Genomic DNA, 21,899 nt, shown 5'->3' on the forward strand with positions numbered 1-21,899 from the left:
GCGGCTCGACTACTCACAAACAGTCGTCGCCGGGACCACATCACGCCAGTGTTGTTCGATCTACACTGGCTTCCAGTTGTTTTCCGGGCCCAATTCAAGGTGTTGGTATTAACCTTTAAATCCCTATACGGTCTCGGCCCAGTTTATCTAAAGGAGCGCCTACAACACCACCAATCATGCCGCCTAACAAGATCGGCCACACAAGGCCTTCTCTCAGTCCCGCCGACCAAAGCAGCAAGATTGGCGGGTACTAGAGAGAGGGCCTTTTCAGTGGCGGCCCCCACCCTCTGGAACTCCCTCCCACAAGATCTTCGGCACATCTCTTCCCTGAATATGTTCCTCAAGGCCTTAAAGACCTGGCTCTTTCAACAGGCTTTTGGGATTTCTGGGGAAGCTTAATATTTTTGTTTACATGCCTCCTATTATTTATTGTTTGTTTTATAGTTTATACTTTTATACTGTATTTTTGTATTGTATTTTGCTATATTTATTGTATGTACGTCGCTTAGAGTGGCCACCGGCCAGATAGGCGACACATAAATTAAATTTATTATTATTATTGTTTATTATTACTGGGTCTTCAAGTCAGATAAAGCATTGTATGTGTGTTACACACACACACACACACACACACACTTGAGAAATGGTGTGGAGGGGAGGGCTCATCCTTGAAATGCAGAATGTTATCCTGATTGTGCATAGTAAATTTCAGTCCAACCTCTCTGTCTTCATGGGAGAGACTGCATTGCATTGTGTTTTTCACTACCCTCCTCCCTCTTCCCAACTATAAATAGATGCCGAGTATCACTCTGAAATTTGAACCTAAAACACAGAATTATGATCTGATTGTGTGCACCAAATATTTCACCCCACTCCTTCAAAGTGCAGAAACAGAATACCAAATGGAACAGTTAAACTGAAGGCCCCTTTTTGCTCAGCCAAACTGTATTTGTTCACTTAATTAATTTTATAATGAGCATCACTGTGAAATTGCACTCGTAAATAATAATAATAAGCAATTGCTCTGGATGCAAAGAGGAAACCAGGAATTAATGTTTGCCCCACCAGAAAACATGAACAGACTAATTAAGGGCAATACAAGGATGTGCATAAGCCAACCCAAGTGAACAGGAAGCTGCTTTACTGGGGAAGAAGCAAGAGACAGTTGCAGGCGAAAGCTGGCCTTAGCTGATCAGGGCTTGGGTATAAGTCATATGTTGCCCATCCTCCCCCAACTTGGTGTCCTCCAGATGTTTTGTACTACAACTCTCATAGGAAATGTAGTCTAAAACATCTGGTGAATGCCAGCTTGGGAAAGGCTGATCTGGACCCCTGGGATGTACATTGCCAGATTTTGATGGGGAATACAGTGCTAAATTAAATGCTCTGTGAATGCACCATTTTAATTATGGGAGAGCAGTGCCTTGGCAGCACTGAAGGGCCCTAGTGTGGATGCAATTGTTGTTCCCTTGGTCCAAAAGTGTGTAAGAATAAATGTGGGCTGCTTCAAATGGGACACAAAAAGAGAACTGAAATTTTCTATGTATGCACCATGGGCTCTGATTCAGCTAACCCTGCTTGTGAGGGACGTACATTTCTCATCAATATCTTGTCCAGTAGGTTTCACTGGGACTTTGCTGGGACAGAAGCTGCATTCAGACATGGGGCTTATTGTATTAGTTTACCATATTAAAATGGTAGCACTTCTGCCCCGATTTCTAAAATTCCTTTCACACTGCAGTACCTGTTGTGTTAAGGAACTATTGCTTTTTTGGCTGATATACCAGCATTTTGTGCAACTGTCTTTCACATTGCTGCACCAAACAGTGCCTTGTTTTCATCCCTCACCCATTATACACATGTGCACAGTAGCTCCCCTATAATTCACTGCTTTAGTTAGTGTCTGGACACAGGTGTGTGTGGGAAAAGGAGGAAGGGAATGCTGCTACCCATGCCTACATCAGAATCCTGGTACAATTCTTGTCAAGCAAAAAAAAAAATGGTGTGTGCCTAAACAGCAGAAACACATTGCATGCTGGGATGCCTGGCATGTGAGTGGCTGCAGCTAGCAAAAAGCTTCTGCAATCTTCCAGGTTCCCAGGCTTGCAAATGGATTGTTTTTGGTATTTCTTATCATGAAAATCAGTGCTAAATTTCACTATATTCCACTAGATTTCTAGAACTAGCTGTTATGTTGTGTGAAAGGTCAAATATAATGCACAAATTTCCAGGTAAGAAATTGTCAGAATAACAGAATAAAGTGCAGTGTGAAAGCAGCCTTTTATGGGAAAGACTTAATTTGAGCCAGAGCCCGTTTTCCGTGCCAGGACTCAACCTTCTGATATGTGAAACAACAACAAAGATAAGAAAGCCACTGACCATGTGCAGAATGGAATTCTCTTACCATGGAGTCATTACAGCTCAGCCCCAAATGTTTTGGGATTAAGAGGTGAATTGTTTTCCAGTTTAGAGTGTGTAGCTTTCTGACAGGTTTCAGTTCTGGAATGTTTTTTGTTTCATTTAATTCACTGAATTAATTAAAAAAAAGCAATTCACAAGTTCATGTGAAACACTAGATTCTTAATAAGCAATGAACAACACACATAAAAATTAATATTTGTACAGAATTACATACAGAAAACTGCAAAGATGGATGTAGTTTGAGTAAAACTGGAATAAAAGACATTGAGTAGCAGAAGCCATTTCCGTCACAGACAACAAGTTATAATTAAGATGTGTTAGAATTTACAGAGGCAATTTGCAGAGGCTTGAAAATGATTAATAAACAAGTGGCAGTCACTAGCAGTAGGAATAAGCATTGTCTGACCTTTATACAAAAAATTAATAACCTGACAAAACATCCCCAGTGATTATTAATGTTCTATTGTACATAACAGCTATAAAAGGTGAAGGTAAGAAGTAAGAAGAAGGTAAGAGGAAGTAAGAACTTCTAGGATGCACACCTTAACGTGGTGAGGGGGTTTGAGAGTGTCGAAGAAGCTGAGAGCAAGGCCGTCAGGAGTCTAGACCAAGAGGCCAGATTCCTAGCAGGGTCACCCAAGGTAGAATGGTCAAAGCTGAGACACCCAACTAAGATGCGTCCAGACTCAGAGGAAGGCAATGGGAAACCACCTCTGAATACCTCTTACCACGAAAACCCTATGAACAGAGTATCCAAAATGCAACACGAGATAGTGCTGGAAGATCAGACCCCCAGGTCAGAAGAGACTCAATGAGCTACTGGGGAAGAACAAAGGACAAGTACGAGTAGCGTGTGATGTTCCTGTAGGTGAATGTAATGTAAATATGGTAAGTGCAAGTTTATTATAGGAAATATGGTAAGTGGATTGAGTGAGAAGGGGGAGTACCTGGGCTGTAGAATGCTGGAGGATGATTGGCTGTGTGTTTGGAATGGGTGAAGGTATAAAAGCAAGAATGACAGTTGAATTTGGGTGGTTGAGGTGGTGTTTGGTGGATGGTGGATGTTGAAGGTTGTTGTAGAGAGATTGGATTAGGAGTTCTGAGGCAAATATTAAGAAGTAAGAATATAAGAGTATCATATCAAGCTGAATGTTGGAAGATTCAGGACAGACAAAAGGAAGTACTTCTTTACTCAGCGCATAGTTAAACTATGGAATTTGCTCCCACAAGATGCAGTAATGGCCACCAGCTTGGATGGCTTTAAAAGAAGAGTAGACAAATTCATGGAGGACAGGGCTATCAATGGCTACTAGCCGTGATGGCTGTGCTCTGCCACCCTAGTCAGAGGCAGCATGCTTCTGAAAACCAGTTGCCGGAAGCCTCAGGAGGGGAGAGTGTTCTTGCACTCGGGTCCTGCTTGCGGGCTTCCCCTAGGCACCTGGTTGGCCACTGTGAGAACAGGATGCTGGACTAGATGGGCCACTGGCCTGATCCAGCAGGCTCTTCTTATGTTCTTATGTTCTTATATATGAAACCATACGCTTGTCAACAAAACATTTAAGTAATCTTGTTATTCCTAGTGTGAACAATAAATATTTTTTCTTGGTTTACTTAAAAGCCTGATTCCTTAGCTGGAGTGTACAGACCAGGGGGGAAGGCAGGGTAACCAAGGCTGGAGTAGAAATTGTATCTAATGGTGGCAGCGGTAAAGGAGGAGATATTGTATCAGCATTCAGTACCACAGAACAACCCAGAACTGCGAGCTTCATAGGCAAGAGGCTTCAGGGGGGTTGGGAATTACCGATACACACAGACACAAGGTATCGTATAGCCAGGAAGATACTAAGGCACAGTCTAGAGGCTATATTGAGTACACAGAGTGCTGGGTAGTGTGGCCTAGCAGAGGGATCTTTTGAGATCTGTGCTAGAGCAGAGAGAGGTAAAAATAAACACAACGATCCTGACTGCTGGTAGCCACGAGTGAAAGAGTCACAGGTGGTGCCAGGGGAAGGACGTCACATAGCGCTGTGACTAATGACGCAGCTGGGTCAAAGCCGAAAGGAAGCCCAGAGGCTGATGCACACAGATGCGAAAGGAGAGTCCGGAGTTGTACGACGCGCACAGTAGGAACATGGAATGTGAGAAGCATGAACCAGGGAAAGTTAGAAATTGTCAAGCAAGAAATGGAACACATCAACATTACAATACTTGGCATGAGTGAATTAAAATGGATGGGAATGGGACATTTCCACTCAGGCAACTACAAAATATATTATGCAGGAAATGAGAAATTAAGAAGTTACAAGTTACTGAGACTGAATCTGTCCACATTTTGAAAACTTTTTGTCAACAAATATGGAAAATATGGAAAACTAAACAATGAGGGTGGGTGGGAGGGAGGCAGGGCCTTCTCTGTGGTAGCCCATAGAATCACCTCTCCTTGGATTTCTGACATTTGCCGGTGTTGATGATATTTTGAGGCTTGTTAAAAGCATACCTGTGCTTCCAAGCCTTCTCTGGTGTTAGTGTGGCTTTATTGTTTTTACAGGTGAGTCACCTTAGATGGATTGGTGGTATACAGAAATAAATGTTTGCAGAGACCCGTCTGTGCAGAGCCCAATGCATATGGGCCTGAGCTGCATAATACATACAACAGAAATGGAGGGACTGTCTGTCTAACCAAAACAAACTTTCCTTCTTTCATTGTTCTATGGCTGTTGAAATGAGAAGATTGCCTTTCCCCCTCCAGTTCTTGTTTTAGTTTAGAGCTTTCCTCCTCGATACGCTGTCATGGCTAGGAGATACATCAGTGGCTTCCGATGGTTGGCAGCTACTTCCTGGCCACTACTAGTAGTTGTCTTAAACTTGAAATTATTGCCCTGCTATTGTGTGGGCCCCGACTAGCCTCATGCCCCTGCAGCAGCAGATTTTCCCTGACCGGTCACTCGGTCCAGCCACTGGAATTTGTGCTACACGGGGGCGGGGATAGCCAGCTTGTCAGTTTGAATGGACCCAGCAATCTGAGATTTGGCAGACAGCTGTGGGGCTCCAAGTGCAAGGAGGCTGCTTGGGGAAGGATGGTGCTTGAAAAGGCTAGCAGTGCTTGCTTGTCCCTCCTCACCCTCATTCTGCTTAACTAGTACATTTGCAAATGAACAGACACCCACAGAAAGGCCATAGGTCTCCTCCCAACCTTGAAAAACCCTCTCCTTCCCCGTCTCCCAAAAATCCCATTGCTTGGGAACTGTAGATTGAGGAATAATGTCAGCTTCTGGTGGAGGAGGAGGAGGAGAATATATGTCTAGGGAAGGGTTGTAGCTCAGTGGTAGATCACCTGCTTTGCGTGCAGAAGTCCCAGGTTCAATCCCCAGCATCTCCAAGGACTTCTGAGACCTCAGAGAGCAGCTGCCAGTCAATGTAGACAATACTGAGGTAGAAGGCAGAAGAAAGGGCCCCAACTCCAGCAGTGGAGCACTTGCTTTGCATGCAGAATATCTGAAGTTCAATCCCCATTGGCTGGGAGAGACCATTGTCTGAAGCCCAGGCTATGGTCTGAAGGCACATGAGGCCAGCTCCCTGCTGAAGCTAAGCAGCGTCAGGTCTGGTCAGTGTCTGGATGGGAGACTGCCTGGGAACCGTATGTAAGCCGCCTTGGGTTTCATGAAAAGAAGGGCAGGATATAAATGTAATAAATAAATAATAAGCCCTGGACAGCCACTGCCAGTCAGTGTACACAACACTGAGCTCTACAGACCAAATGTCTGACTCAGTAGGAAGCAGCTTCTCAAATCTGTCTCTTCTTAACTCTATCTTTCTCCCCCTCTCTGTTTTTGCCGTTTCCAGCCCAGGGACAATGGCCGACTGGCTTTTTCTTTAAGAGCTCCAGGACGGGGAGAAGTCTCTAGGTGGGAAGGTGTCAGTTGTGTGAAACAGCACAACGTTTTCCATTCCGTTCAAGCTGGTGGGTATTATAAGGCGTGCAATTGTGGCAAAAAGCAGGCCAGCCAGCCTGCCCTCCCAGCCACCTCAGCTCAGCCTGAGAAACCACCAAGATAATTCTCCTGTCATTTTGCAAACCACCTAATCATGCCCTCGGCTTGGCTTATTATGGGGTTACAAAGATAGCAAAGCCTTGGATGGGGACTCCTGGAGGGAGATCTGCTCTGTTTTTCAGTGCTTTATTCACAAGCAGCTTGGAGGTATTTTCCGTGTGACATTATGAAGACAGAGTTGGAGACATCCAGTAACTTTGTATGCTTTTCAGAATAAATAAGAGACCTGATATGATTCTCAGAAACATCTTGTTCAGACACGCTTTCAGTGGTGACCGGCTGAAAGATGGGCAAACGTCCATGCCAGTGGTGGGCAGAGCCAGAGGCAAAAGGGGGTGGAGCACAGAATGCAAATATTGCCTTTGTATAGTGGGGTGGCTTCACACACCCTTCTCTAACCTCCACCACCGCAAGGAAGAGGCATTCTCCAAGTTCTAGCCTGGCAAAATCACTCATGGAGAGTGCAAAGCCGCACCTGTGAGGGGTGTGGCCTGCGAAGAGTCCCAGGGCTCTGGGAAGAGGCTTGGAGGGGTGAATTTGGCCCCCACAGGCCTGAGGTCAGCATAGACCACCAGCTCCCAAACTTTTCCCCCCTCACAGATCACTGGGAAATTGCTGAGGGTCTTGGCAGACCCCCTGAATACTTTTTCAGCCTGCTGTAGAAACAAGAATGCACGATGCTAGATTCTGTAGTTTTTACTTGCATTTTTATTGCTTCTTTCATTTCTTATACTCTGCATTTTATTGTAGTGCAATTTGGATTCCACAGAATTCAAGTGGTAACATAATAAAAAAATAAATAAAAACAATTAAAATTAATATTTTCATGAATGCAATAGATCTTTAATAGATGAACTGGATGCAACAGATGAACTGGATGCAATAGATGTGCCATCTCCAGTCTTTAGCCACACATTCAGACACAGCACGGACCACTTTTATGAAGCTCGTGAGTCACTGGTGGTCCATGGACCAGTTTGGGAACCCCTGGAGTAGACAGGATTGAGCTAGATGGACGGATGGTCTGGCTCAGCTTCATACTAGCGTCTTCTGCGATCCCTGGAATTAGAGCCAGGCCTAAACAACTTGTTGTGAACAATGAGATTTGCAGATACACTCATGGGGTCTGAACTGGCAGTGACTGACCAGGAAAAAGACCTTGGGGTAGTAGTGGACAGCTCATTGAAGATGTTGACCCAGTATGCGGCAGCTGTGAAAAAGGTAAATTTCATGCTGGGGATCATTAGGAAAAGTATTGGAAATAAAACTGCCAATATCATAATGCTGTTGTATAAATCTGTGGTGCGGCCAGATTTGGGATACCGTGTACAGTTCTGATTGCCTGACCTCAAAAAGGATATTGTAGAGTTGGAAAAGGTTCAGAAGAGGGCAACCAAGATGATCAAGGGGATGGAGCAACTCCCCTTTGAGGAAAGGTTGCAGCATTTGGGGCGTTTTTTATTTTAGAGAAAAAGTGGGTCAGGGGTGACATGATAGAAGTATATAAAATTATGCATGGCATGGAGAGAGTGGAGAGAGAAAAGTCTTTCTCCCTCTTTCATAACAGTAGAATTCGTTGACATCCTGTGAAGCTGAATGTTGGAATATTCAGGACAGACAGAAGAAAGGACTTCTTCATGCAGCGCAGCGTTAAAACTATGGAATTCGCTCCCAGAGGAGGCAGCGGTGGCCATCAACCTGGATGCCTTTAAAAGAAGATTAGACGAATTCATGGAGGATATCAACGGCTACTAGCCATAGTGGGGATGCTCTGCCTCCACAGTCTGAGGCAGGAGGCTTCTGAATGCCAGTTGCTGGAAACTGCAGGGGGGGGGGAAGGGGCTGCTGCACTCAGGTCCTGCTTGTGGGCTTCCCATAATGGGCAGATGGTTGGCCACTGGGAGGCTAGACTAAGTGGGCCACTGGCCTGATCCAGCAGACTCTTCTTATGTTCTTAATCAATGTCCTTTCCTGCTTTTCGTCTATCTTTCAACAGAGCATTTCAGGAAAATATAGTGTTGGTGCTTCCTTTTACTAGCACCCAACAAAGAAGAGCGTGTTTGAAGCACATCGGGATGAGCAGATCATAATTTTGTGCACTTTTAGAGGTTGCCTCATCTCTGGCTCCTGCAGTGGCAGGGCCTCCGCTCCGTTCCTCCCAGCACAACTTGTTGAGCCATGAAACCAAACACACAACCCTCCAGCCACACACTAAAGGGCTCAGCAAACGTCCTGGTATTGCTGCTGCATTTGATGAAGCCTCAGGAGTGGGAGGAGGTTGAAGGGGGGTTGCAGCCGCTGCCTTGTCTGGCCCCTGGAAGGCCACAATATATAAAGGATTTGGTGGGTTCCATTCCGCTTGATGATGATGGGTCACAAGTTCTGCACACCAAACCAGTGAGGCAAGGAGTGCACAAGACAGTGTCCTTCCTGTGGCACAGCACTTGTTTTGCATACAGAAGGTCCCACATTCACCCAAATGGAGACAATAGTCAATACATCAGAAGAAGGCTATGCCTGGGAAGGGCAGCTGTCAGAGAACTAGAAAAGGTCCTCAAATGCAAAGATGTATCACTGAACACTAAAGTCAGGATCATTCAGGCTATGGTATTCCCAATCTCTATGTATGGATGTGAAAGTTGGACAGTGAACAAAGCGGACAGGAGAAAAATCAACTCATTTGAAATGTAGTATTGGAGGAGAGCTTTGTGCATACCATGGACTGCGAGAAAGACAAATAATTGGGTGTTAGAACTAATTAAACCAGAACTGTCACTAGAAGCTAAAATGATGAAACTGAGGTTATCATACTTTGGACACATCATGAGAAGGCATGATTCACTAAGAAAAGAGAATAATGCTGGGAAAAAAGAGAAGGGAGTAGAAAAAGAGGAAGGCCAAACAAGAGATGGATCGATTCCATAAAGGAAGCCACAGACCTGAACTTACAAGATCTGAACAGGGTGGTTCATAACAGACACTCTTGGAGGTCACTGATTCATAGGGTTGCCATAAGTCGTAATTGACTTGAAGGCATGTAACAACAAAGAAGGGCCAGAAGACGCCCTAAGAGTCTCTGCTGGTGGAATTAGACAATACTGGAACAGCTGGAAGCAATGGTCTGACCCTGGTCAGCGGAAGGGCACCTGCTGTGCGTGCAGAAGGTCCCACATTCGATTCCCGGCAGCATCTCCAGACAGGGCTGGGAGCGACTCCCCTCTGGAGATCCTGGAAAGCTGCTGGTAGGGAACCTCACATCCAGGGGCCAAACGCAGCCCTCTAGGCCCCAATATCAGCCCTCAGGACTGTCCCCAGGCCGCACACGCCTCTCCAGCCACACTTTGTACCCCCAATGAGTATCCCTGGCTTATCTGGATTGTGCTCTGCCACTCCGATAAGGCCTCTCGTTTGCCCCGATGGAGAGTGCAGGTGGGCAGGGCGCAGGCGAGAGTTTGCACGGCAACTACCTGTATAAAGGCAAAATGTGCGTCTGTTGCTCTGCCCACCACGGGCACGTGGCCCCTGGAAGGTCGCGCAGGAGGGAATCTGGCCCTCAGGCTGCAAAACTATTCCCACCCCAGATGTAGCTAATACCTGACCAGAACAAAGAGCTTCCTCCCGTCCTAGGTTTGTACTTTCCTATAGGAGGAGCCCTCGCCCAGTGGCAGAGCTGAGCTAACCATAGCCAGCTGAAGGCGGCAGGTTCGATCCTGGCCATCGCCAGTGAAAAGCTTCTCAGTGGACAGGAAAGATCTCTCTCTCACGTTGCCTGAGAGTCTCCCCACCCAGACAGCAGTACTGGGTGAGCGGGGCCAAAGCTTCGCCTGCAGCATCCTCTCCCCCTTCCCTCCCAGGCCCGGCCTGCACCTTTGCGGCGGGGCCAGGAACGGAACCGGCTGAGGCTGTGCGCACAAGCCACAACCTTGGGAGAGGCCAAAAACTACACGTCCCAGAATTCCCCGGGAAAAGGGGGCGGGGAAGAAAGCTGCCAGCCAAGCCACTCTACCTTTGCGGCGGAGGAAGGAGATCAAAGTCCCCCCCCCCCGGGCGGAGGAGCAAGAGGCCCCTTTGCGCGATCTTCCGCCCGCGGAACTCCGCCTCGAAGGGGCCGGAGGAGATGGGGCGGTGAGGGCGCGCCCCCCTCGGCGGTGGAAGGAGCGGAGCCCTTGCCTTGCGGGCGGAGGGGCTCGCGCGACGGGTCCGGGCCGGCTTGGGGGGGGGTCCCTCCTCGGACGGCGCCGCGGCCGTCGGCTTGCCACATTGTAGCCGCCGCTCGCAACTCTTGCCGCCCAGCTCCTCGGAGGCAGGGAAAGGAGGGGCCGGGCGGGGGGCTCACCCCTTTCCTCCTCCTCGTCCTGGTGCGCAGAGAGCCGGAGGGAGCCAGCCAGCTAGCCGGGCGGCCAACATGGCTGAAATCAGCATCGACCAGTCCAAGCTGCCGGGAGTCAAAGAAGGTAGGTGCGAAGGGGGAGGCCGGGCGCAACCCCGCAGGGCTGCTCGGGGTGTGTTTGTGGCTGGCCTGCAGCGCAGAGGTGCCGTTGGGCTCCCGCCTCCTTTGCGCGTGTCGGGCGGGGGGGACGAGGGGAGACGTTGGCTTTCGGTGCGCAGACGGACCAGGGTCGCGGAGGGGAGGTGGAGACACCCCCCGCCCGTGAGTCCTGCTGTCCTCTTGGGTAGGTGGCTGGGGACATCTCCCCCATCGGGTAGGAATAAAGGCAGGAGGAGGGACGCCCCTCTGCCTTCCCCGCCTGCAGCTGGCTTTCTCCGCGCGGCGCAGCTTCCGTTGCATTGCGTGGAAGGCCGCAGGCAGGGGGGGCTGTGCCAGTGCCGGTGCGGCGGACCTGCTCTGGGCTGCCGCGGGCGCACTGTCGCGGAAGGCGCTTCCGCGGGCGGTGCCTGGCACGTGGGGCGCGGGCCTCGGGCAGAGCCGCAAGGGCAGCGCAGGCTCGGGCCGCGCGGCGCCACGACCAGGCTCTCCCTCGGTTGCCTGCACCTGCCGCTGCCGTCGGGGCGAGGGACGGAAGGCCCCGTGGAGACGGGCCGCGAAGCGCGCGCGCATCGGGGTGGTTCCGTGCCTTCCGGAGCATCGGAACCGCCCTTGGACCCAGCCGGGCGGCTGCTCCGTCTAGCTCAGCGTTGGCCCCACTGGCAGGCCGGGGGTGCCTCCCAGCCCCCCCTGGATGGGCGGTTGGAGACCGGAGGTGGGACCTGGCCCGGCCATGGAGACAGGGGGGCAGCTTTCTCAACGCTGTTAGCCCCTCCGCCAACATGCGCCTTTTCTGTGTGCCGCGATTCTTCTGTGTTTATTTTACTGTGTTTTGAAAGCGAGAGAGCATTCCGAGTCAAACCTCCCTTCCGCCTACATGGGACTCTGGTCAAGAGATCTTTCTCTTTCAGGAAGGTGTTTGCAACCTGTCTTTACTGGAACTGGCCGTCTGCGGCTGTTTTGTCCCTTTTTATTAGGGCTCTCACCTGATTAATCACTTGATATATATATATATATATTAAAAGGTTGCATACTAGAAACAACAGTAGTCAGAATCAAGAAGGCGCCTTTCCTTTGTGGGACTGGGCAGGAGGGAAGAGCTGTTCCCTCCAGAGATAAAAAGGTGGTGGTGGTGGAGGAGATTAGGCATCTTTTAAAATGGTACATGTGGCATCAGAAGCACTTTGTAATGAATTGTGACACCCTTTTCATTGATAAAAATGTAGCAGACTAACCAATTAGACCTTGCAGCTCTTCTCTTTATTTATTTCTGGCTTTCTATGTATGTTATCTTTTTTACTGTAAGGTGCCTCTTTCTTGGAGGCTGGGAAATGGGGTATAAATGTAGGTAAGATTTTTTTAAAAGCCCCCACCTACCTACCTGCAGTCCGAAGTGTTACAGGACTATCACTTGGGTTCTGCTGAGCATGTCACCTGGTCCAGGGGGTTACTTACCACTTGGGATGCTTTAGCCACACCATTAAAGAGGAGCAAATAAATGATTCCCCACACTTCCAAATGTTACATTTGGGGTGCATGATCTAAGGCAAGGGTCACCACTGTGGTGCCTGTGGGTACAAGTGTGCCTTGAGGTCCTCCACTGATGCCCACAAAGTCAATGAGACCCTTCCCCCCCTTATTCCCCACTTGGTCATGAAATGAGGGTGATTGCCTTTCTTCTCCCTTGAGAAGTACATAGAGGAAGTTAGAACGTGACCCTCTTCCCCACTTCCGCTCACAGCTCTATGTGCTTTTCAAGGCCCAGATTAATTCTACTGAATCCGGTTTTTACCCAGCTCCCTTGGAAAACCAATGTGTTCACTCCTCTCTCTCTCTGAGTTGGGGGGGATGATTTAGAGGAGAGATGAGAGAAGCAACCAGAGGGAGTGGTGTCCATGACACTCAAAAATCCAAATGTGCCCTCAGGCCCCCAAAGGTTGGCAACCTCTTGTCTAAGGGTACATATACCCAAGATCACATGACATAGGCCAGTTACAATGCCTGGTGACCTTGGGCCAGTCACGGCCTCTCAGCCTCAGAGGAAGGCAATGGGAAACTCCCTCTGAATACCGCTTACCATGAAAACCCTATTCAAGGGCCGTCATAAGTCGGAATCGACTTGAAGGCAGTAATTTACATTTAATTGTGATTAACGAAACAGGTTTTTATACAGATATGTATAGCTTTTTGAGAGGCAGTGTGGTGTAGTGGTTAAGGTGCTGCACTATGACCTGGGAGACCAGGGTTTGATTCCCCACACAGCCCTGAAGCTCCCTCGGTGACCTTGGGCCAGTCACTGCCTCTCAGCCGCAGAGGAAGGCAATGGTGAAATCACCTCTGAATACCGCTTACCATGAACACCCTATTCATAGGGTCACCATAAGTCGGGATCGACTTGAAGGCCGTCCATTTCAAACATGTCTAGGATTGAAGCCTTAACCACTGTGTGTGTGGTATAATTCATATTAGGACAGGGCAAATTGACTCAATCCTTTTGTGGCTTACTGGGCCACAGTTGTGAGACCTGAATTTGTAGCGAACACATCAGAAGTGAAGAGGTCATTTCAGACCGTACAAACAGATAGATCTGCCATTGAATCGATGCTGCCGCCAGCTCCTTGCTGAATGTGCCTGGGTGGTCACAAGAGCCTTGTCACATTCTCATGGTGTGCTTTTCAAAAATATGCCCTCAAACTGCAATGTCTGGAGTGGCCCAAAGTGTGTGATTGTATAGGGGCTGAGGCAAAACGGAAGGGCAGAATTTCGGGATGGGGGATGAAAGCGAGGGGAAGAGATGATGGGCTGTATTCCTCTAAGACCTACCCAGAGTAGACAAACTGAAATTAATGGACCTAAATTAGTCATGTTCATTAACTTTCCTGAGACTACTCTGAGTAGGAGTAGCACTGAATGAAAATGGAAATGGACTGTCTTCAAGTTGATCCCAACTTATGGCTACCCTATCAACAAGGTTTTCATGGTAAGCGGTATTCAGAGGGGGGTTTACCATTGCCTCCCTCTGAGGCTAGTCCTCCCCAGCTGGCCAGGGCCTGCTCAGCTTGCCACAGCTGCACAAGCCAGCCCCTTCCTTGCCCGCAACTGCCAGCTGGAGGGCAACTGGGCTCCTTGGGACTCTGCAGCTTGCCCACGGCTGCACAGGTGGTAGGGCACGTAACCCCTGAGCCACTCACTGTGGGGGTGAACTTTAGCTGGCTGTTACACCCAGGAGACATGAGTGGGGATTTGAACTCACAGACTCTGGACCAGATAAACTTACTTCGTTGCATTTATATCCTCCCTGTGTTCTACCATTGAACCCAAGACATATTTCATCTCCTTTTTAGAAGTATTTAAAACATAGAGCCTGTAGACTGTGCACATGTTCAGAATTATAATAGCTGGAAGATCTAGTGTAATTTTGTTGTTGTTGTGTGACTTCAAGTTGATTACGACTTATGCCGACCCTATGAATCAGAGACCTCCAAGAGCACCTATCGTGAGCCACACTGTTCAGATCTTGTAAGTTCAGGTCTGTGGCTTCCTTGATGGAATCAATCCATCTCTGGTTTGGCCTTCCTCTTTTTCTACTCCCTTCTCTTTTTTCCCAGCATCATTTTCTTTTCTAGTGAATCATGTCTTCTCATGATGTGTCCAGAGTATGATAACCTCAGTTTCATCATTTAGCTTCTAGTGATAGTTCTGGTTTAATTTGTTCTAACACCCAATTATTTGTCTTTTTCACAGTCCATGGTATGCGCAAAGCTCTCCTCCACCACATTTTTTATTTTTCTCTTACCTGCTTTTTTCACTGTCCAACTTTCGCATCCGTACATAGAGATTCGGAATACCATGGTCTGAATGATCCTGACTTTGGTGTTCAGTGACACATCTTTGCATTTGAGGACCTTTTCTAGTTCTCTCATAGCTGCCCTCCCCAGTCCTAGCCTTCTTCTGATCTCTTGACTATTGTCTCCATTTTGGTTAATGACCGTGCCGAAGTATTGATAATCCTTGACAAGTTCAATTTAGTTGACAAATACAATTTCTAGTGTAATTAGATGGTTTTTTTTAAAAAAAATAGTATTGTGATACATTAATTAAATTTGTTTTTAAAAAAATCAGCAGAAAAGAAGAACTTTTCTCTTCTTGCAGGGGGAGGATCTTTATGTTATTCCCTGGCCTGGGCAGCAGCATTAATCTACACCCAATTACATTTTTGTTTAATATTTTGTTTAGATTTGTAACAGGGCGCTTTTCTAATCCTTGCAAGTTGTTGTAAAGCATCCCGTTTATTTTCTTAATTTGTTTTATGAGATTAGTGTCTGTCTGCCCAGAGTGCAAGAAACACACAAACCTCCCATTAAAAAAAACACCACCACCAGGGCCCAGGGGAGCTTTTAGATAATCCGTAAGAGGAGGTTGGAACATATAGGTAGCTGCTTTCTTTGTATTTTCTGCAGTTCTTCTGTTTTTGAGACATCACACATGTAGTCCACATCCATCTCCCCCCCCCCCATTGCTTGGTTGGGAGCATTTTGTTCTTGGTCCATCTTGCTTTGATTCAGTGGTGTGGGAGCTTTTAGACTTTGAGGGCTGCACTGCCTTGTGGGGAGCCATACAGGGGCCGCATCTGAAGGTGGGTGAGGCCAGAGGCAAATGTGAGCAGAGCAACAGTTGCGCGCAGATGGCTACATCTTAGCTGTCCGCACACTCATCTGTCTCTCCAGCAAGCAAGAGGCAGTATTGCCTGGAGGGCGCACTTGGCCTCTGGGCCTGAGGTTCCCAACCCCTCTTTCAAAATGAATGGCAGATTTCCGTGGTATTCTACATTAAAGGTCTGTTTCTCGCACGCACGCACACATTAAAAAAAGCCAAACCCTTATTAGACAGCAAATTTCGCTTCAGCAAGCAAGAGCGAGGGCTGCTTTGCATGTCATAAAAAGCAGAAAAAGGAAACAGGTGTGAGTGGCCTTGCATGTCCTGTTTTTTGTGCATATCCCTGAAGTGCATCTCTTCTCTCTTGCTTGCTCTCAGAGATGTATTGCTTTACTTTTCCCTTTGGACATGTTGCACGCAACACAAGAAAAGGAAGCACAATTCACTTGTGCATCCCCTGTCGCCGCCTCCTGTCATGTATGGAGAGGCTTGAAGATTGTTTAGTTCTTAGACAGTTGGTGTGGCCTACGAGCAGGAACCAAAACAGTGACTCAGGAAGTTTCCACCTGAAATAGCTCTTCAGTCTGAATTCACTTAGTGGCTATAATAGGCATTTCATTCTCCCAAGCCTCCTCTCCCACCCCCACCTTCAGTGTCTTCAATATGGCAACAGTCCTCCTGGCCTATGTTACAGGGTTGTTGTAAACTAGTGAGATAATGTCTGTGACATGTTTGAGCCCCTCACAACGGTCTGTAATTTTTTTCCTTTTCATTTGTTGTTTACTTGTAGTAGTTTTTATTACACATTTCATGTTTTTTGGGGAGCCAGTGTGGGGTAGTGGTGAAGCTGTTGGACTGCGACCTGGGAGACCAGGGTTCAAATCCCCACACAGCCCTGAAGCTTCCTGGGTGACCTGGGGCCAGTCACTGCCTCTCAGCCTCAGGGGAAGGCAATGGTAAACCCCCTCTGAATACCACTCACCATGGAAACCCTATTCGTCGGGTCGCCATAAGTCGGAATCGACTTGAAGGCAGTCAATTTTCAAAAAATGGTTTTTTTTGTGCTGAAAAGCTATCTATAGGTTTAAAGTGGGAGTACATTTTTAAAAAAAACATATATAAATGCTGCAGTACTTATTCACACCATCTTTCCTGTATCTTATATGGTACATGCAGTATTTGAAAAGGAAAAAGCAAGAAGCCCATGGGGGTCATTAGAATGGAAGTAAAACTCTTTTCTTTACACGGTCAGATGGACACCCAGTCCCCATGGTCAGATGTGGTCTGAAACGCTTGTCAGTTTTCAGTAGCCCTTTTTATTATGAATTCAGGCAACCTCTCTTCCTGGGTCTCTTCCTCCGCCCCCCCAAACCCCCTACCAGCACTTAGGTTTTTCCTATGAGAGTAGAAGTGCGACCCTCTCTCAAATGGATCATGTCATTCTGTGTGACATCACCACATAGATGGGAAAATGAAAGAAAAATATGGGTGTGTTTTGTGAGAGCAGCAGATCTTGTGGATTAGTAGAAAGTTGAGGATCTAGGGAAAGGGGCAAGTTTAAAGGACTTCCCGTTCTTGAAAAGTTGGCTCTTATTTTTAAATGAATGCACTCCTAACAACACAACTCTGTGCATATTTACTCAGAAGTTTGTCTCATTGTGTTTATCCTGGGGCGGGGTGGCTTTGATCTCTGGTAAGTAGCCTCCTTCCAGTGCAATTCTATAAGATATCTACTCAGAAGTAAACCTCATTGTTTTCAGTGGGGCTTCCTTTCAGGCGCACATGTCCAGGTTTGCAACCTTCATTTTGTTTGCTGAGCTGCAATTTTACTCTCTCACACACACACCCTGCCAGCATCTCAAGAGTGATGTGAAACATAAGATTTTTCTTTTCTTTTCACAAGAGAGACTGAAGGGAGGGAGGGCATTGATCTATTGTCTTATGTGCTTCTGTTGCAAGGGCCTGTTGTTGTCTACTGAGAAAGTGGAGGTGGGGTGGGATGGGATGTGGGGGACCCCTGAGACTCCTACAAAGCATTTGCAGAGTTTGACTGCTCCTTGATCTTAACCTTGCGACAAAGAGGCCAGGAGTTCCCTTTCATGCTATGAGATGTCATCCCTTTTGCGGAGCAATGGGAAAAGGCAAAGAGCAGGGTTGCTTTTGGAGGGGGAGTTGGGCTATGGGAATTGGGGGAAGGGGGGAGAGAGCATTTCCCACCACTGGGGGAACTTTCAGCTGCACAGAGCAAAAAGAGGCATGCTGGTACTCTCTGCTGGTAAATGCTCTCACACATAAAAAGGCCATATATAGAGAGAGGGAGATATCTTTTTCTAAACGAGAGATAGGATGGGTTACACTTAAGAATTTCTGCATGCAAAACATAAGCTGTATCACTGAGTTAGGACCTCACAGCTCATCATGAAAGTACACAAAATCAAGGTTGAAGATGGCTGCTGTATGGAACCTCCAGATTCGGGGGCACTATACCACCAGTTTCTACTAGGGAAGTAATAGATCAGGTTTGGGGAACCTGATCTTCCATCAACCCCAGCAAACATGGCCAACAGCCAGGAATGGTGGGATTTGTAGTTCAGCAACATCTGGAGGGCCAAAGTTTCCCCACTCTTGGGATAAACTACAGTGGAGGGCTGTCACCTTCCTGCCTTGTTTGTGGGTTTTCTGAAAGCTTCTTGCTGGCTACTGTGGGAAACAGGAGGCTGAGTCTTTGGTCTGACCCCGCAGGAACTTGCGTCCTTAGGAAATCTAGATTTATCGACAGTGACCACTATCCAGCACAGCGGAGCTCTGTGGCATAGAAGGGTGTATAATGCTGGGCCTGTCCTGAATCTTAAGGCACCCAAGTGAGATTGGAGGTCTGCCTCGCCTCTCTTCATTTGTCAAGATTGCTTTCTGTGACGCCCGGGGGGGGGGGCACGGGAGTTTCCAGGGGCAGCGTGTTGCTGCATCTAGCATCCTTGGGACAGAGCCCACAAACCTGTGTTATGATTGAAGGTCTCAACCGGGGAAACCCCTAGAGTGATTCGAAATTCCCTGTATTTCAGCATTCACAAAGGCCCTTCTCTTCTTTCCTTCTGAAGAAGAGATCAGGTCCCCATAACCACCGCATATCTTTGTCTCTCGCCGTGGGACTTTAGAAACACCTCTTGCCCTCCCTCTGCAACAGCTTTTCCAGATCTCAGTTATTTACCCAGCCACTCCCAGCAGCAGAAGTGCTGTATTTGTAAAACTCTCTTCCCTGGCTGAAAACCTCAGAAATCAAAAAGACACAGAGAGAGAGAGATTGAGAGCAGCTCAAGAAAAGGCACTCAAGATTATTATTTTTTTCCAGAGCTGCCGCACTCTTTCTGTTCAGACGGCCTTCAGTAAATGCATCCAATCAAGCCAGAGTTACGGTGGCAACAGGAAAGAAGCATCCAGAATTCAGCCAGGTCTACCACAAGACCACTGGATTTGCTGCCCTGTGCTCTGGACAGCTTCTGAGAGGGAATGGACTCCTGTGTCTTCCAGACAGCCATTGTTTTGCAATTTGCACCTCAAGCCTGGGCTCCATCTAGGGCATGCATAACTCTACATCAGCCTTCATCAACCTGGTGGCCCCCAGATGCTTTGGACTACAATTCCAGAGTTGTCATCCAAAATATCTGGAGTGCACCAGGTTGACGAAGGCTGCCCTGCATTTTGCAATTTAATGCAGGGCAGCTGATAAATCTTAGCTGGAGCTATAACCAGAGTTTTGCTTAAAGCAAGAAAGTTTGGAGATTCATTCTCAGCCACGAAATTTTATGGGAGTGCAGCGGTGTTCTGAGATGGCTCAGATATCCCAGGGAGGTTTTGCTCATTCCTGAATTCTTAGCCCTGAATCAGGCCTGGGTAGTTGCTTCTCTAATGATGTAGCCTCACGTGAATCCCATCGTCTTTTGAACTGGTGGAGACACCCTTTTGGAAACTTGCCATTCTCTTGTCTAGATTAACAACTGTCTTGTGCCCTTTTAGGTGGTGTGCAGGGGTGAGGAAATGTTTGCTCAGGTGTTTTCTTTAGTTTAAACTGAGACTCTGCGTTAAATCCGCACAAATCTTCAAAGAGGCAAGCAACATGGCCCAGGCGGCATGGCTTGGCTTGGCGGAAACGGAGCACCACATCTGTTGACGTACAAAGGGCCAGCAAGCCAAAGCTTGTGGAATGGTGTCCATTACCAGGGCAACCTGCACGCGCCGGCCGCAGCCAATCCTTGCCAGTCTTCTGGAGTGAAACACCAACCCTCCCTCCCTGCTTTGGGTAAAGGTCACTTTAGTCATTCTTAATGGGTCTGAAAGGCTGGATGGCAGCAGCAGCAGCTGGGGGCGCTTCCTTCAGTTCAGTTGTTGTTTTATTCATTCTTAGCTGTCCTTTGGCTACGAGAATGACGACGGTTCCCTAGAGGACTAAGGCTGTCTTTGTGTAGGCCTTGGAAGATGGGACTCGGGGCTCTGAAGCATGGCAGAAAGCAAACTGCCCACCCAGCGATTTGCAAATTGTTGTTACCTCTCTCTCTCTCTCTCTCTCTCTCTCTCTCTCTCTCTCTCTCTCTCTCTCTCGTATTTTGGCAAAGCTGCTAGATGAGAGCCACAGCTATTAGAGAACAATTAGAACTGGGAACATCAAAAGCAAAGATAATGGGACACACACATACACAAAAGATGTGCAGAAAGGGCCTTCTCTCAGTGTTAGGACGCACTCTTTGCATGGAGAAAAGTCTTTGGTTTCACCTGGGTTGCCGATCAAGTTGTGCCAGCCTTTTCCAGTGTGGTGAGACCTCTCAATATTTTGGACTGCAAGCATGGCTGTGCTGCCTGGGACAGGTGGGACCCCTAGCCCAACACCTCTAGAGGGCACCAGGTTGGGGAAGGCTGGTGTAGAGAGTCTTTGGGGTAGAACTGACAGTCTGATGGCCTGTTTTGGTATAGGGAAGTTTCACACGCTGCTATGTTCTGTCCTGAGGGCTGTGTTGGAATGTCAGTGCCTGCTTCTAAATTCTGCTTTGTTTTGAGAACTGGAGTTGAAATTAACAGGCATTTCCTGTGTGCATATTTTTCGTTTGGTAAATATTCAAACTGGAGACAAGCAATTGGACAAGCAAGCTGCTTATTCCCTTAACCAAGCAGCCTCGGATCCAGGTTATTAATTTTTTTCTACAGCTGCTAAGAATATCTCGGACAGGGGGTGGTATTCAATGCTACTCCTACCCTCCAAAGTTAATAAAAATGTAAATGGAATGCCTCCAAGTCGATTCCGACTTACGGTGACCCTATGAAGAGGGTTTTCATGAGGCTGAGAGGCAGTGACTGGCCCAAGGCCACCCAGTGAGCTTTATGGCTGTGTGGGGATTCGAACCCTGGTCTCCCAGGTCATAGTCCAGCACCTTAACCACTACACCACACTGGCTCTCCCAAAGTTAATAGGGCTAATTTAGGTTCTTTAGTTTCCATTGGTCTACTCTGAGCAGGACTTGATTACAACCCAGTGCTTTTCTAAATTAGACCAGAAGTCCACATAGTGCAAGCATTTGGTCTTCAGGGTTGTCCAGTCAGATAGTTTTGGGATGCTCAGAAGACGACTATAATGACATTGTCTGTCTCCAGCACTTGGTACTTTCAGGTGCCCCCTCGCCCTTTGAGCTGTGATGGTCCAGTGCCATTAATAGACCTATCCCTTCACCTGTGGCTGTCGCAGCATCCTGTGGCTGTGAATATTCCATAAGGTACCTAGGAAAGCAGGATTTGCAGGTACCAGGGTCTGTAGACTCTACACTGACAGGCTGTGGCTTTCCTTTCCGGGGTTTCAGGCAGGAGTCATTCCCATCCCACCTGGCTGAACCTTTGGTCTTCTGCAAACAAAGCACCTGCTCTACCATTGCCCTTCTGCCCTTCTCCAGAGTAGCTATGCAAAGTGCAGGATGAAATAATTCCTTTTATTTAATTGGAACCTCTAACCAGTCACTTTAATTGGATAGCCCCAGTTGTGGGTGAGTGAGAAAAGAACGAATACATTTTATTTTAACTCTCCAAGCTGTTCAGAATTGTTTAAACATCTTGTGTGTCCCCCCACCCCAAGTTGTCTTGTCTGTCTTTTTCCCCAAAGCCCAACCTTGTTCAGCCTTGCTAACTGCCAGAGTCATCCTGCATGCAGATGGTGTGCTGGGCAGAGTGGCTGGGGGGTGGTGTCTTCCTTTTTTTGCTCCCTGTTGCCTTTGTTGTGACTAATTCGTGCCTCTCTTTTCTTCATG

General features: G+C 47.7%; 1 protein-coding gene across 2 annotated transcripts in view; it reads left to right on the forward strand.

Moving 5' to 3' along the window:
- Window positions 1-10,433: 10,433 nt before the first annotated feature.
- The window catches only part of CCDC50 (coiled-coil domain containing 50), a 56,541-nt gene continuing 45,075 nt past the window's right edge, over window positions 10,434-21,899 (forward strand). Inside the window, exon 1 of one of the 2 annotated variants that reach the window (XM_061637628.1) lies at window positions 10,434-10,927. In XM_061637628.1, coding sequence (XP_061493612.1) covers window positions 10,879-10,927 — 49 coding nt within the window. In that variant the 5' untranslated portion in view covers window positions 10,434-10,878. The remainder of the gene's footprint in view (window positions 10,928-21,899) is intronic. The other variant, XM_061637630.1, reaches the window with a different exon arrangement.

This window comes from Rhineura floridana, chromosome 7 (genome assembly GCF_030035675.1).
Source record: "Rhineura floridana isolate rRhiFlo1 chromosome 7, rRhiFlo1.hap2, whole genome shotgun sequence".
Lineage (NCBI taxonomy): Eukaryota > Metazoa > Chordata > Lepidosauria > Squamata > Rhineuridae > Rhineura > Rhineura floridana.